This window comes from Chrysochloris asiatica, unplaced genomic scaffold (genome assembly GCF_000296735.1).
Source record: "Chrysochloris asiatica unplaced genomic scaffold, ChrAsi1.0 scaffold00632, whole genome shotgun sequence".
Classification (NCBI taxonomy): Eukaryota; Metazoa; Chordata; class Mammalia; order Afrosoricida; family Chrysochloridae; genus Chrysochloris; species Chrysochloris asiatica.
The window spans coordinates 260,741-273,788 of record NW_006409150.1 but is presented as its reverse complement, the minus strand read 5'-3'; the positions used below and the strand labels follow the sequence as shown (position 1 = coordinate 273,788).

General features: G+C 36.3%; 1 protein-coding gene and 1 pseudogene across 1 annotated transcript; one reads left to right on the top strand and one right to left on the bottom strand.

Moving 5' to 3' along the window:
* Window positions 1-11,730: 11,730 nt before the first annotated feature.
* Window positions 11,731-12,654, bottom strand: LOC102842112 (olfactory receptor 7A5-like). Its single transcript, XM_006877843.1, has one exon. It carries the CDS (start codon window positions 12,652-12,654, stop codon window positions 11,731-11,733), a length of 924 nt encoding a protein of 307 aa, XP_006877905.1.
* The window catches only part of LOC102841723, a 12,153-nt pseudogene continuing 11,757 nt past the window's right edge, over window positions 12,653-13,048 (top strand).

Sequence of the window (13,048 nt, the reverse complement as noted above, 5' to 3'; positions counted from 1 at the left end):
GTAAATCTTTACGGGAGCAGAAAGCCTCATCTTTCTCCCATGGAACAGCTGGTAGTTTCAAACTGCTGACCCTGAGGTTAGCAGCCCAATTCATAACCACTACACTACCAGAGCTCCATGACAGACTAGTAGTGGAGAAAAACATATAGGCTGTACAAAGTCCCTGAAACTGGAGTATTATTCATGCCATCTAGAAACAACAAGGATGATGTTATAAATTAAGTAGGAAAAGTTAGATGGATTGAGGCTGTAGGTAAGAGGAGAGAGGAAACAAGAGAAAAGATTATTCCTACGTTGTAGAAGACTCCATGATATGGGACCCTACAGGGGTGGTACAAAGGGCTGTGCATCCCAGTGCTAGCTGAAAAGTTGGCAGTTGGAATCAACTGAGAGAAGCCTCTGAAGGCAATACTGGCTGTCTGCCTCACTAAGAAAACAGCTTAGAAAGTCCTATAGAGCAGGTTTGCTTTGCACATACAGATTCATCATGAGTTGGAATCCACTTGAGAACAATCCGCCTCAGCAATAACTATTTTTATATTATATTATGCTGTTTTATGTTATGTTATGTTGCTATTTGTTTATACGAATATAATGGACATAAATGATGCATACTTCATTCTCCCCTAAAAGATACTCTCTTTCCTCAGCCTAAGTTTGATATTATGTTTACATTGTCTTGTTGTTGAAGACAGCTGGAGTTATTTACTCAACCTGTATTCCATTCACTGATAACTTCTCCTACCACCTCAATACTCAACCCATGATGCTGTATTATGGGCTCCTGCATGTAAGGCTGAAAAGGACTCTCTACAGATGGATCAGTATGTTTCACTCTCTTTTGAGAACTCATTTTTGTAATTCAGAGGTTCTGTGCTATAGGATAAGTACTAGACCACAAAGTCCATTTTAACCACAAAGGTAGTGGTTTAAACTCACAAGTCGTTTCTAGGAAACCCTATAAAGGATTGCTATAAATTGAAACCTACTCTAAGGCACTTAACAACTTTAAATAAAATAAGGTTGCCATGACTGTGAGTATCTCAAGGACAAGTCAGCTCTTGGACAGGGCTTTCTTGCACTGATTTTCTGTCATGTGATGAAGGAGAGAAACCCAGTCTACTGAAAGGAAGAAAAGAATGAAGTAGGCAAGCAGGGAGGAAAGGAGAATATTGACAGCTATTTAAGATTAAGAGATGGTGTGACTTCCTTAGGTGCTCACAGCCTTTCAGTCACTAAATCTAACTAGACCCAGAAGAAGAAAAATAGTGACATTATTCAACTAGATAAATATTACCAATCTTTATGACCTAAAAGGATTCCTATACTCAAATTACATAGATAACTTTCAAAAACAGTAAATAATTGAAACACCTGAAAAATGGCAGAGATTTCAAACAAGAATTTCAAGTATTTTTTTTTTGCCAAAATAAAAACAGTTTGCGAGTATTTTAGTATGAAATAGACTAATATTTAACATATTAGTGAAATGTTAGTGGTTTCTACCAACATTTAGAGACGAGTTGATACCAGTTGTCCACATTCTTATCTAAGAAATAAGTGTAGAGGGAACATTTTCTTACTTATTCTATGAACTCTGCATTACAGTAATATTATAACCAGACAAAGATTACGTAGCAAAGGAAACTCCTCAACAAAATATTAGCAAATTGAATCCAAAAATATGTGAAAGAATTATATACAGCAACTAAATGGGATTTCTTCCAGGAATGAAAGACTGGTTCAAATTTGAAAATAAATTAGTGTAATATCCTAATGTGGCACTGGAAGTCCTAGTGTGGGGCTGCAGGATAATACATGAACCCACATCTCAAAGGCACTTAACAACTACCACACAAACTAAAGGGAAAACAAATCATATCAATCAATGCCAGTAAGCATTGGATAAAATTTAAATCACTACTTATATTTTTAAAATTCACCAAAAACTAAAAATAAATAAAAGTCACTAGTTTTGGTAAACAATAGCTACAAACACTGACAGCTAGAATCATACTCACTGGTATAAAATTAGACACTTTCTCCTTTAAAACACCAACAAAGCAAGGTGTTTCCTCTTACCACTCTTATTTAACGTTGTACTGGAAGTTCTCACTTGGTCAACAATACACACAAACAAAGGTTTACAGATTATTTTCAAGTGCCATTGAGTCAGTTCTGACACATGAGTTTGAAGGCCCAATCATGCAATTTAAACCAACCTTGAGGTCCAGTTTATATCCTTCAGCACCACACCAGGATTACAGATTGGGAAGGAAGAAATACTGCTTCCTTTGTTCACAGAAGACAACATTTCCTATGTAGAAATCCCTAAGAAAAACAATAAAGAGGAAAATGTTGAAATTAATGAGGAGGGCAAGGTGACAATTTTCAAGATACATACACAGCAGTGAATATTTGTCCAGTGAGCAATTAGAATATATGTGTTTTACAATAGAACTCCAAAATTAAATATTTTGTTGTTAATCTAACACAGTACATATAAAAGTGTTAGACTGAAAGCTGGAAAACAGTTATAAGAGACGTAAAACAATTAAAATAATGGAAAGATATTCTGTGTTGAGGAATTTAAATAATCACCCATATTTGGAAGATAGCAATCCTTCCCAACTTTATCTATACACTTAATGCAATCCCAATCAAAATCCAAGCCAGATCTTTTCTAGATGTTGACAAAATGATAGATGAAAATGGCCTGGCACTCCTGTGGTCTTCCTTCAAAAAACAAACAAACAACTAAACAAAAACATATTTCTAATCTAATCATGAAAAATGTATCACACAAGTACTAGTCAAGAGACATTACATAAAATACTGTACCAGTACTCCACACTATGATGATCATCAAAAACAAGGAAAATCCGAGAGCCTGTCAGAGCCAGAGGTGTCTAAGGAGATATGACAAATAAGTGTAATGTAGGATTCTGGATGGGAGATGGTAATAATAGGGGACTGAGTTTGTGGTTTATGGGAATGGTGTCTTCTCTATTTGCAATTTATCTATATCTGTAAAAATGTCTGGAGTCCTGGTGTGGCACTGTTAAGATAAGCACTGGACTGCTAACCACAGGTTGACAGTTCAAACCCACTAACCACTCATCAGAAATCCTATACAGGGTCACTATGAGTTGTAATTGACTCAACAATATACCACAAAAACATAAAATGTTTGAAAATAGAAGCATGTTAGTAAAATGCAAACAACTTGGAAACAACAAGATGTAGCTTCTCTCAGTCTCCATTACTAGCCTTGGGCAAGCGAAATCACTGCTGTATGGCTCATGCTCTTTATCTCTAAAATCAGAACAAAGTCACAAAAGAGTCAAATAATAAAATAATTTTTTTAATGTCCAGGATTTTTGGTTACATTATGACTCAATCCCTCACAGATGAATTCCCCATTTCTATTGTGCTATTTTCATCCCTCAACTTCCTATGATTTGAGAACAGCAATAATGTGTCTGCTCCTGACATTGACCAGGGCAGTTCTCTCCAAGGGTGAGCCTGATGGTGGAAATCCTCTCAATAAACTCTGCACTGACTCTCCATTAGCTTCAGAATTCAATGTCAGTCCTGCAACCAAAATACAAGGCTGTTATAGGACAGCTGCCTATGTATTCAGCCTCATTTTACATTCCATGCCTTCATTTCTCATCAGATATTTACTAGTATGTGTAATTCCCTAAGCACATTTTACAGTTTAAACTCAGCATTCAGTCCCCTGCTGCCTCCTCCTTCATAGTTCAGGACACTCATAAACTTCTTTGTGAAGTCTTCACTTGCTTCCCCAGGAAGAGGGCATCACAGGATGCATTATTTATTTATTTATATGTCTCTTGGCCTGTGTAGACAGTAAGGTTCTGAGAGAAAGATTAATGTCTACTCACATCCTATTCAGCATGAAATTATATTTATTTCTAGAATATGATTTAGTGTTGAATAAATGTTTCATGAGTTATCAAGATAAGATTAAACAGATTCATCCTACAATCATGGGGAAAGGCAATATGGTGAAACAAAGGGTAACCTGTTGACAGAGGGAGGTTCAAACCAGAAGTCCAAACCATGAATGGGAAACAGACCAGAGAAGATGGATTAGAGAATGAAGATATTTTAGTGTATCCAGAATTGCCCTCCAGAATCAAGCACTTTAACTTAGCAGGAATTATTAAACTTTCCTTTATTTTTTTATTCCTGTTGATACCTCTCTGTAGTTACCACCAACAAGAGAGAGTCCTCACCTAGTCTCCATTTCCCATCACCTGTGATGATTCCAGAAATTATCAAGGAAATTTTTAAGTTTACAAATTATGTTTCTTTTGTGTACCACTGTGAATGTTAGAAGCTGGACCTCCAGAAAGAGAAGAGAGATGAATTCACTCATGAGTCTTCAGGAAGATACAATTGAACTTTCTTATCTCCTGAATTAGCCAAATAGATTTTCACCGGAGTAGGGGAAGTATTTACAAGCCTTAGTTTTTGTGGTTGAATTCCCATATGCCTCATTAATGAAGTATTCTTTTGTTTTACACTACCTAAGAAATGTATTTCTCTAGAGCTACAAAAGAAATGAAAAGCAAACATGTGCCAGTTTTCACCACTGGGAAACAACGTGTAACTCCATATACACGGTTTATCCCACTGGACTCCTTCCCAGGAGGGGGAATCATCTCTCTTTTGGTGTCTTTCCAGCATGTATGATTACCCATAATGTTTACTCTAGGGGTTTATTTCCTTCTCCAAAGGTCTAAAGAACATAGTTTGATATCATTCATTGTGGTATCATAGATTATGAAAATAATCTGACTACATACAACCCTATAAAAGTTCAATACTGTATATTTACCATGTCTTAATTTTGATTAAATTGCAATAATCCCTGAATAAAAGGAAACTCATCCCTGACAGACAAAGTAGGATAAACAGTCATCCCTCTCATGTAATTGTCCTATCAGATAAAAGGATTATGGAATACCTTCAGTGAGTATGTACACATATACAAGGGACAACAGATAAACAGATGTCTGTCTAGAAGAGAACAGGTCCTACTATAAGAACGGTTTATACATAGTATACAATGTATATTTCATAATGTCATATAGCATAATATAACAATTCTATGACACATTTTAACATAAGAAGCCCTAGTTGGACTGTAGAAAAAGCACTGTACTCTTGACTACAGCTTGGCAGTTCAAAGCCACCAACCGTCTATAGAAGAAAGATGAGGTTTTCAGCTCCCGTAAAGAGTTACAGCCTCAGAAAGCTTATTCAGGGTAATTATGAATCGGAATTGGCTCAAAGGCAGGTAGGTGGTGGTGGTAAATATATTAATATGTTCATGATTATGTTATTGGTTGTAAGGATGAATTGATCATTCAAACAATGACACAAGTGACATGCTAAGTGTTTGCAGGAATCTAATGTATAAATTTGAGTAGAAGTACAGAAAGCTGTGGAAGCCTATTACTGAAGTAGCCAAAGTAATTGAGGATATTATGAAAGGAGAAGGAAACTTTTCTCAGGAGGAACCTTGTAAGAAAAGAGCTAAAGGATGGGGAGATGTTAGTGAGAAGAACAGGTATATGGGAAGACATAAAAGTTGGGCATAATGTCACTCCTTAATTTATTTATTTTCCCTTGACCACAACAGACAAGATTGAGACCTGCTAATTTGGAAAGCAATAATCCTTGAAATAATTAAGAAAACCTAAACCTTGTTTGAACAGAGATAACTTATGATGGACTTCAAAGATTCAAACTCATTCACTAACTAATCAGTCCAACTAGAAAAGATACCAAGTTCTTTGCTAATACCAGAATTAGGAAGTGCCCAGGAAGTTTTAACGGAGAACAAGGGCAATCTCTGAGAGATAAATGGGAAAATCAATGCATAATGAGGCATAAAATTAACATTATGTATTCTATGGATCGTTACATTACCAGCAAATGGGTAGGAACAGAATTTTCATTCCTCTCTATCTAGCACAGTGTCTGGTGCATCTCTGATTTATAACACATATTATTAAATACATTAAATCTCCTTCTTAGAATAACTGTCAAATTCCAACTCAGTTCCTGAGCAATTGAGCTTTCCATAGAGTACAGACCAAGAAGTGAAGTTCTTGTCCTTCATGGGAGAGGATGGATATGGTGTGAAGAAGGGGTGTCTTGTGAATAGAGACTCTGGGATGACTGTTATCCATTTCAGTGGATTTTTTTGGGAAACTTTACAGGTGAACTTCAGAATTTACTTCTGTCATTTTTCCAATTACTATCCATTTAAGTCACACGTACCTGTCCAGTTCATGGGCTGAGAAATACATCAGTCAGTTTATTGTATTGTAGTGGTTTGTGTGTTATTTGATTCTGGAAGCTATGCCATGGGTATTTTAAATACCAGCAGGGTCACAAATGCTAGACAGGTTTCATCTGAGCTTCCAATTGAAGACAGACTGGGAAGAAGAAGAGAAGCACTATTTCTGAATATTTCGTCACTGAAAACCTTATGAATAGCAGAGTAACACTGCACCAGAATACCTAATATTAAAACATGATGCAGAGCACTAGAATATTGTCAGATTCAGTCTCACACTATGAGACCCTCAAGTTGGAAGGCACTCAAAATGAGACTGGAGAAGAGCTACCTTATCAAAATAGAGTTGACCATCATGATGAGAATGGAGTAAAGCCTAAGGACTTTCATTTGCTTATGGCGAACAACTCAAAATGAAGATAAATTGCTATAAGCACCCATTAATAATTGGAACATGGTATGTATAAAATATGAAACTAGAAATCTTCAGAAATAAAATGGAACACATTAACTTTGATATCCTAGGAATTAGTAAGCTGAAATGGACTGGTATTGGCCATTCTGAATCATAGCTTACTTTGCCAGGAATGACAAATTGAAGAGGAATGGTGTTCCATTCATCATAAAAAAGAACATATCAAGATCTGTCCTAAAGTACAATGCTGTCTGTGATAGGTTGGTGTCCATATGTCTACAAGGAAGATCAGTTTAATACCACTATAATTCAAATTTACACATCAACCACTAATGCCAGTGATGACAAAATTGAAGAATTCTAACAATTTCCTCAGTATGAAATTGATCAAACATACAACAAGATGCATTGACAATTACTGGAGATTGGAGTGTAAAGGCTGGAAACAAACAGGAAGGAAAGTTGGGAAATGTGGTCTTGATGATAGAAAAGATGCTGGAGATCACATCATTGAATTTTTTAAGACCAATGACTTTTTAACTGCAAATACCTTTTTTAAAATAACATAGAAGATGAACCACACCAGAAATAAAATCAATTATATCTGTGGAAAGAGACAGTGGAAAAACTCCATGTCATCAATCAAAATAAAGTCAGGGGCAGAGTGTGGAATGCATCATCACTTGCTCATATGCAAGGTCACTCTTAAGCTGAAGAAAATTAAAACAAGTCCACACAAGCCAAAATATGATCTTGAATACATTCCACTTGAATTTCAGATCATCTGAAGAACATATTTGATGCATCAGATACTAAAGATAGATGACCAGAAGAGTTCTGGAATGACATAAAGAACACTATACAGAGGAAAGCAAAAGATCCTTAAGAAGACAAAAAAGAAGGGACTGACCAAAACGGATGTCAGAAGAGACTGAATCTTGCTCTCCACCGTTGTTGTTGTTGTTGTTGTTGTTGTTGTTGTTGTTATGTGCCGTGGAGTCGGTTCCGACTCATAGCGACCCTGTACAGGGTTTCTGAGGCTGTAAATCTTTACGGAAGCAGAAAGCCTCATCTTTCTCCTGCGGAATAGCTGGTAGTTTCGAACTGCTGACCTTGCGGTTCATAGTCCTATTCGTAACCACTACGCTACCAGAGCTCCGGAAGCAGTGTGGAGGTACAAGTGCAGTAAAGAACATTTCAAAGGTCAGCTCATTAACATAAAGTCAAATATTATAATGCAATGTGCAAAGACCTGGAGTTAGAAAACTAAAAGGGAAGAACACGCTCACCATTTCTCAATCTGAGGGAATTGAAGGAAAAATTAAAGTCTTGACTTGTGGTATTGAAGGCTTCCAAGGGCAAAATATTGAATGATGCAGAAAGTATCAAAAGAAGATAGAAAGAATATACAGAGTTACTGTACCAAAAGGAAATGGGCAATATTCAACCAGTTCAAGAGGTGGTAGCATATGATCAAGAGGCAATGATAACAAAGGAAAAAATCCAAGGTACATTGAAGGCATTTCAAAGAACAATGTTCATGAAATTGATGGACTACAAATGGAAATCTTTGAACAAATTGATGTGGCACTGAAGGCACTCACTCATCTTTACCAAGAAATTTGGAAAACAACTATGTGGCCAGCTGATTAAAAGAGATCCATATTTACAGCCATTCTGAAAACAGGTGACCCAAAGGAATGAAGAAATCATTAGATGATAGCATTGATATCCCATGCAAGTAAAGTTTTACTAAAGATAATACAAAATGGATACAACCATGCATTGACAGAGAACTTCCAGAGGTTCAAGCTGAATTCAGAAGAGGATGTGCAATGAGGGATATCATTGTTGACATCATATGGAGTTGGCTGAAAGCAAAGAATACCAGAAAGAAGCTTACCTGTGCTTTATTGACCATGCAAAGGCTTTCAAGTGTGTGGATCATGGCAATCTGTGGACAGCATTACACAGAATGAGTATTCCAGAACACTTAGTTTGCTTATGAGGAACCTGCGCATATACTAATAGGCAGCTGTTTGAAAAGAAAAAGGGGACATTGAATGGTTTAATATTAGTAAATACATGTGCCAGGGTTGTATTCTTTCACGATGCTTATTCAATCTGTATGCTGAGCAACTAATCTGAGAAGCTGAATTATATGAAGAAAAACATGACATCAAGATTGGAGGAAGAGTCATTAACAATCTGTGATATGCAGATGATGCAACTTTACTTGCAGAAAGTGAAGAGGACTTAAATTCCTTACTGCTGAAGATCAAAGACCTCAGCCTTTTGTATGGATTGCATCTCAATGTAAAGAAAACAAAAATCCTCACTACTGAACCAGTAAACAACATCCATATAAAAGAAAAGAAAAAAAAAAGTTGTCAAAGACTTCAACGATCAACATACATGGAAACAGCAGTCAAGAAATCAAATGATGCATTGCATTAGTCAATTATGATGCACAAGGTCTTTTTAAAAGTTTGAAGAGCAAAGATGTCAATTTTAGGACTAAAATGAGTCTTACCCAGTCCATGATATGTTCAGTAACCTCATATACATATGAAAGTTGGGTAGTGAAGAGGAAGACCTTAGGAGAATTGATGCATTAGAGTAATGGTATTGGCTGATAATATTGAAAGTACCATGACTGCCACTTAACAACGCTTAACAACCATAACTACAACTCAGTCATGGCTAGTGGGAATGTAAAATGGTACCACCACTTTGGAAGAGAGCTGAAGTTTCTTATAAAACTAGTTTGATCATATAATCCACTGTTTGCTCCTAGACATTTATCCAATTTATTTGAAAACTTAATATTCACATAGAACCTGCATCAAAATTTCTATAACATCTCTACTCATAATCTGAAAAACTGGAAGTGACCAAGATGTCTTTTAGTACTGTGAATGGATAAACTTGTAACATATCTATATAATAAAATGTTGTTGTTGTTGTTAAGTATCTTTGAGTCAGTCCCAACTCATAGTAACTCTTTAAGGGTTTCCAAGGTGAGCTGTTGACTTTGCAGTTCAAATTGACCGTCAAGTTCAGTGTTTATCCTACAGCACCATGCCAGGACTCCATATAATGAGATGTTACTCTGATGAGAAAATAAACCACTTATCAAATTAAAAATGAGAAGGATGGTTCTTAAATGTTATTACTAATAAAAGAATCGAATATGAAAAAGGTTCATATTGTATGAGTATGACTCCTTATTTCGTGAATCCAATTATACAAATTTGGGAAAAGGTAAAGTGCTTGTTTAATAAGTACAGAATTTATATTTGGAATGATAAAATGCATTTTGGAAATATATAGTTGTGATGGTGATATTGTATTGCAAATACAATTGATTCCACTAAAATTCCACACATAAAATGGTTAGAATGGCTAATGTTACATCATACATATTTTATCACATATTATTTGTTTTAAAAAAAGGAAAGATCTAAGAATGCATAGCGTTGTTATAGCCCTCTATAACTCACTTACTTCATGCTCTATATATCATCCTTTATAACTAAATTATGATCAAACTGTGTATATTAGACCAGAAATAGGAAAGAGCCTTGGGGAACTTTGATGGATATATAATCATCCTGTCTTAAAACACACTCAAAATATAAGGAAGTTTGACATCTGCCTGATGAAGCTGCAGTTAAAGCAGTAGACTGCAGACCAAAAGGTCAGCAGTTCAAATTCATGAATCAGTCCATGGGAGAAGAATGTGACAGTCTGCATGTGTAAAATGTTTGCAGCCTTGGAAATCCTATGTGGTATTTTTACTCTGTGCTTTGGTGCTATGGATCAGCACTGGACTGTGAACCACAATGTCGGCAGTTCAAACCCACCAGCTACTCCTCAGAAATCCTGTACTGGGTCACTATGAGTTGGAACCGACTTGATGGAACTTAACATCAACAACAACATAGGATTGTTGCCAATCAGCATCCATTCCTCCATCCTTTGGTTTGGTTTCTTTTTCTGCAGAGACTGGTCATTAGAAAACCATATTTTCTAGAAACATTAAATCATGAGTTATGTATGTGATTGTTGGGATATTGGGTAGATGTACAGGAGAGAATCAGAGGGCAAAAGTGAGTCAGGTACTTAGTTCTAACCAATTATGTGGCCAAGAATAGTTGGAAAGCATGAGGTTACTCAGAATAAGTGAAGGTAAATTGTGAAATTAATAGTGTCGTAGGTATGAAGAAGTGATGTATCACACTTAGTTAGACAAGTGCACATCCATCAGACACAGTGAGTCTGGAACTAACAAAGCAAATTAATCATATTATCTAGGCTGCAGAACATGTGTCATGCTCATGAAACCAATAATTACAGTGGAGTCTCCTTGATACCAACTCCTTCCTGGTGATAAAAGAGATCAATGTTCTTAGTTGATCTGGTTGTTACTTTTGTTCTGGGAGTCATATCCAATATCTGAAGTATATACCAGAAGTTCATTTCATAATTTATTAAGTATATAATTAAAGTTTTTTTTTTTGTTCAGAATGTTTAACGAGACTTCTACTGAAGACAATAACCCAAAGAGATAAAATATTACAAGCCAGAAATAATAACAGGAAATAAACTCCAAAATGGGATTCTAAAAATTGGCATCTCATTTTTGGGTTTTGAGGACAATAACAATGCAGTTCCAATGGGATGATTGGATGCTTGTATTCCATGGCTCCCATTAGAAGACTTGTTTTATAGTGAATCATCTGTAGTCAACATGAAGAAATTATCTGGTGAAGTGAAAATTTTGGTTTATAAAAAAGACTTTGAAAGAAATAAACAAGAAGAAGTTGTTTATACCATAAAAAATAAAGAAGGTTGGGTTCTGGAAATAATGCAAACTTGTGAGCTGATGAGAGCAGGATTTAGATCTTCATGATTTTGAGCTCTGTGGCTCAAGAGTAACTGTAATCTTGAGAAAAATCATTCTCTTTTATAATGTTTAGCAGTTGAAGAGTTTTCTTAGGCCCTGTTTCATTTCCTTATTTCTAAGACTATAGATAAAGGGGTTCAGCATGGGAGTGACCACAGTGTACATCACTGAGGCTATTGCAGTGGCCCTCGAGTTTTGGGTAGCAGATAAACTAAGATAAACTCCAAAACCTGTACCATAGTACATGGAAATGAGTGAGACGTGAGACCCACAAGTGGAAAAGGCTTTACACTTTCCCTCAGCTGATGAAATTCTCAAAATAGAGGACACAATCTTAAAGTAAGAGAAAAAGATCCCAGCAAGTGGAATAATACCCAGAAATCCAGCTGTAAAATACATCATTAAGTCATTGAGGAAAGTGTCAGAACAAGCAAGTTGGACTACCTGAATAAGTTCACAGAAAAAGTGGGAGATTTCCAATTCTGTACAAAAAGACAGTCGCAAAACCATTAAACTATGTAGTAAAGACTGCAGAGCACTCAATAACCAGGTTGCCATAAGCAGGAGACCACAGATCCTGGGCTTCATAATGATCATGTAGTGCAATGGGTGACAGATGGCCACAAACCGGTCATAGGCCATCACGGTCAAGAGGAAATTGTCTATTCCCAAAAAAAGCATAAAAAAATACATCTGGGTGATGCAATCTTCATATGTAATGACTTTATTCTGTATCTGAATGTTCAGCAGCATCTTTGGAACAGTGGTAGAAATGAAGCAAATGTCTGAAAAAGAAAGGTTGGAGAGAAAGAAGTACATGGGTGTGTGGAGGTGGGAGTCCATGATGATGGCCAGGATGATGAGCAGGTTCCCAGTGAAGGTGACCACGTACATGGACAGGAACAGACCAAAGAGGAGGGGCTGTATATCTGCCTCGTCTGAGAGCCCCAAAAGTATAAATTCTGAAATATGTGTTTGGTTTCCTGGTACCATGGAGCTGATGAAACTGCAGGAAAGAAAAGAGTAATGCAAATTTAGTCATAATTAAAGAATAAAAATTTGACAAATGTGTTTGCTTATATTTTTTTGTTTTGTTTTGTGTCAGCTAGTCAATTCGGACTCATAATGTACCTGTATTGTGCTTCCAAGAGAGACTGGTGGGTCTCAACTTTCCACCTTTAGTTAATAGTCCAGTGTTTATCCTAAGTACCACACCAGGGTCTCATTAAACCCTATTTAATTAACTAACTCCTATATAATATTTAAAGGAGCTCTGGTAGCGTAGTAGTTACGAATCGGGTTGCTAACCTCAAGGTCGGCAGTTCAAAACTACCAGCTATTCCTCAGGAGAAAGATGAGGCTTTCTGCTCCTGTGAAGATTTACAGC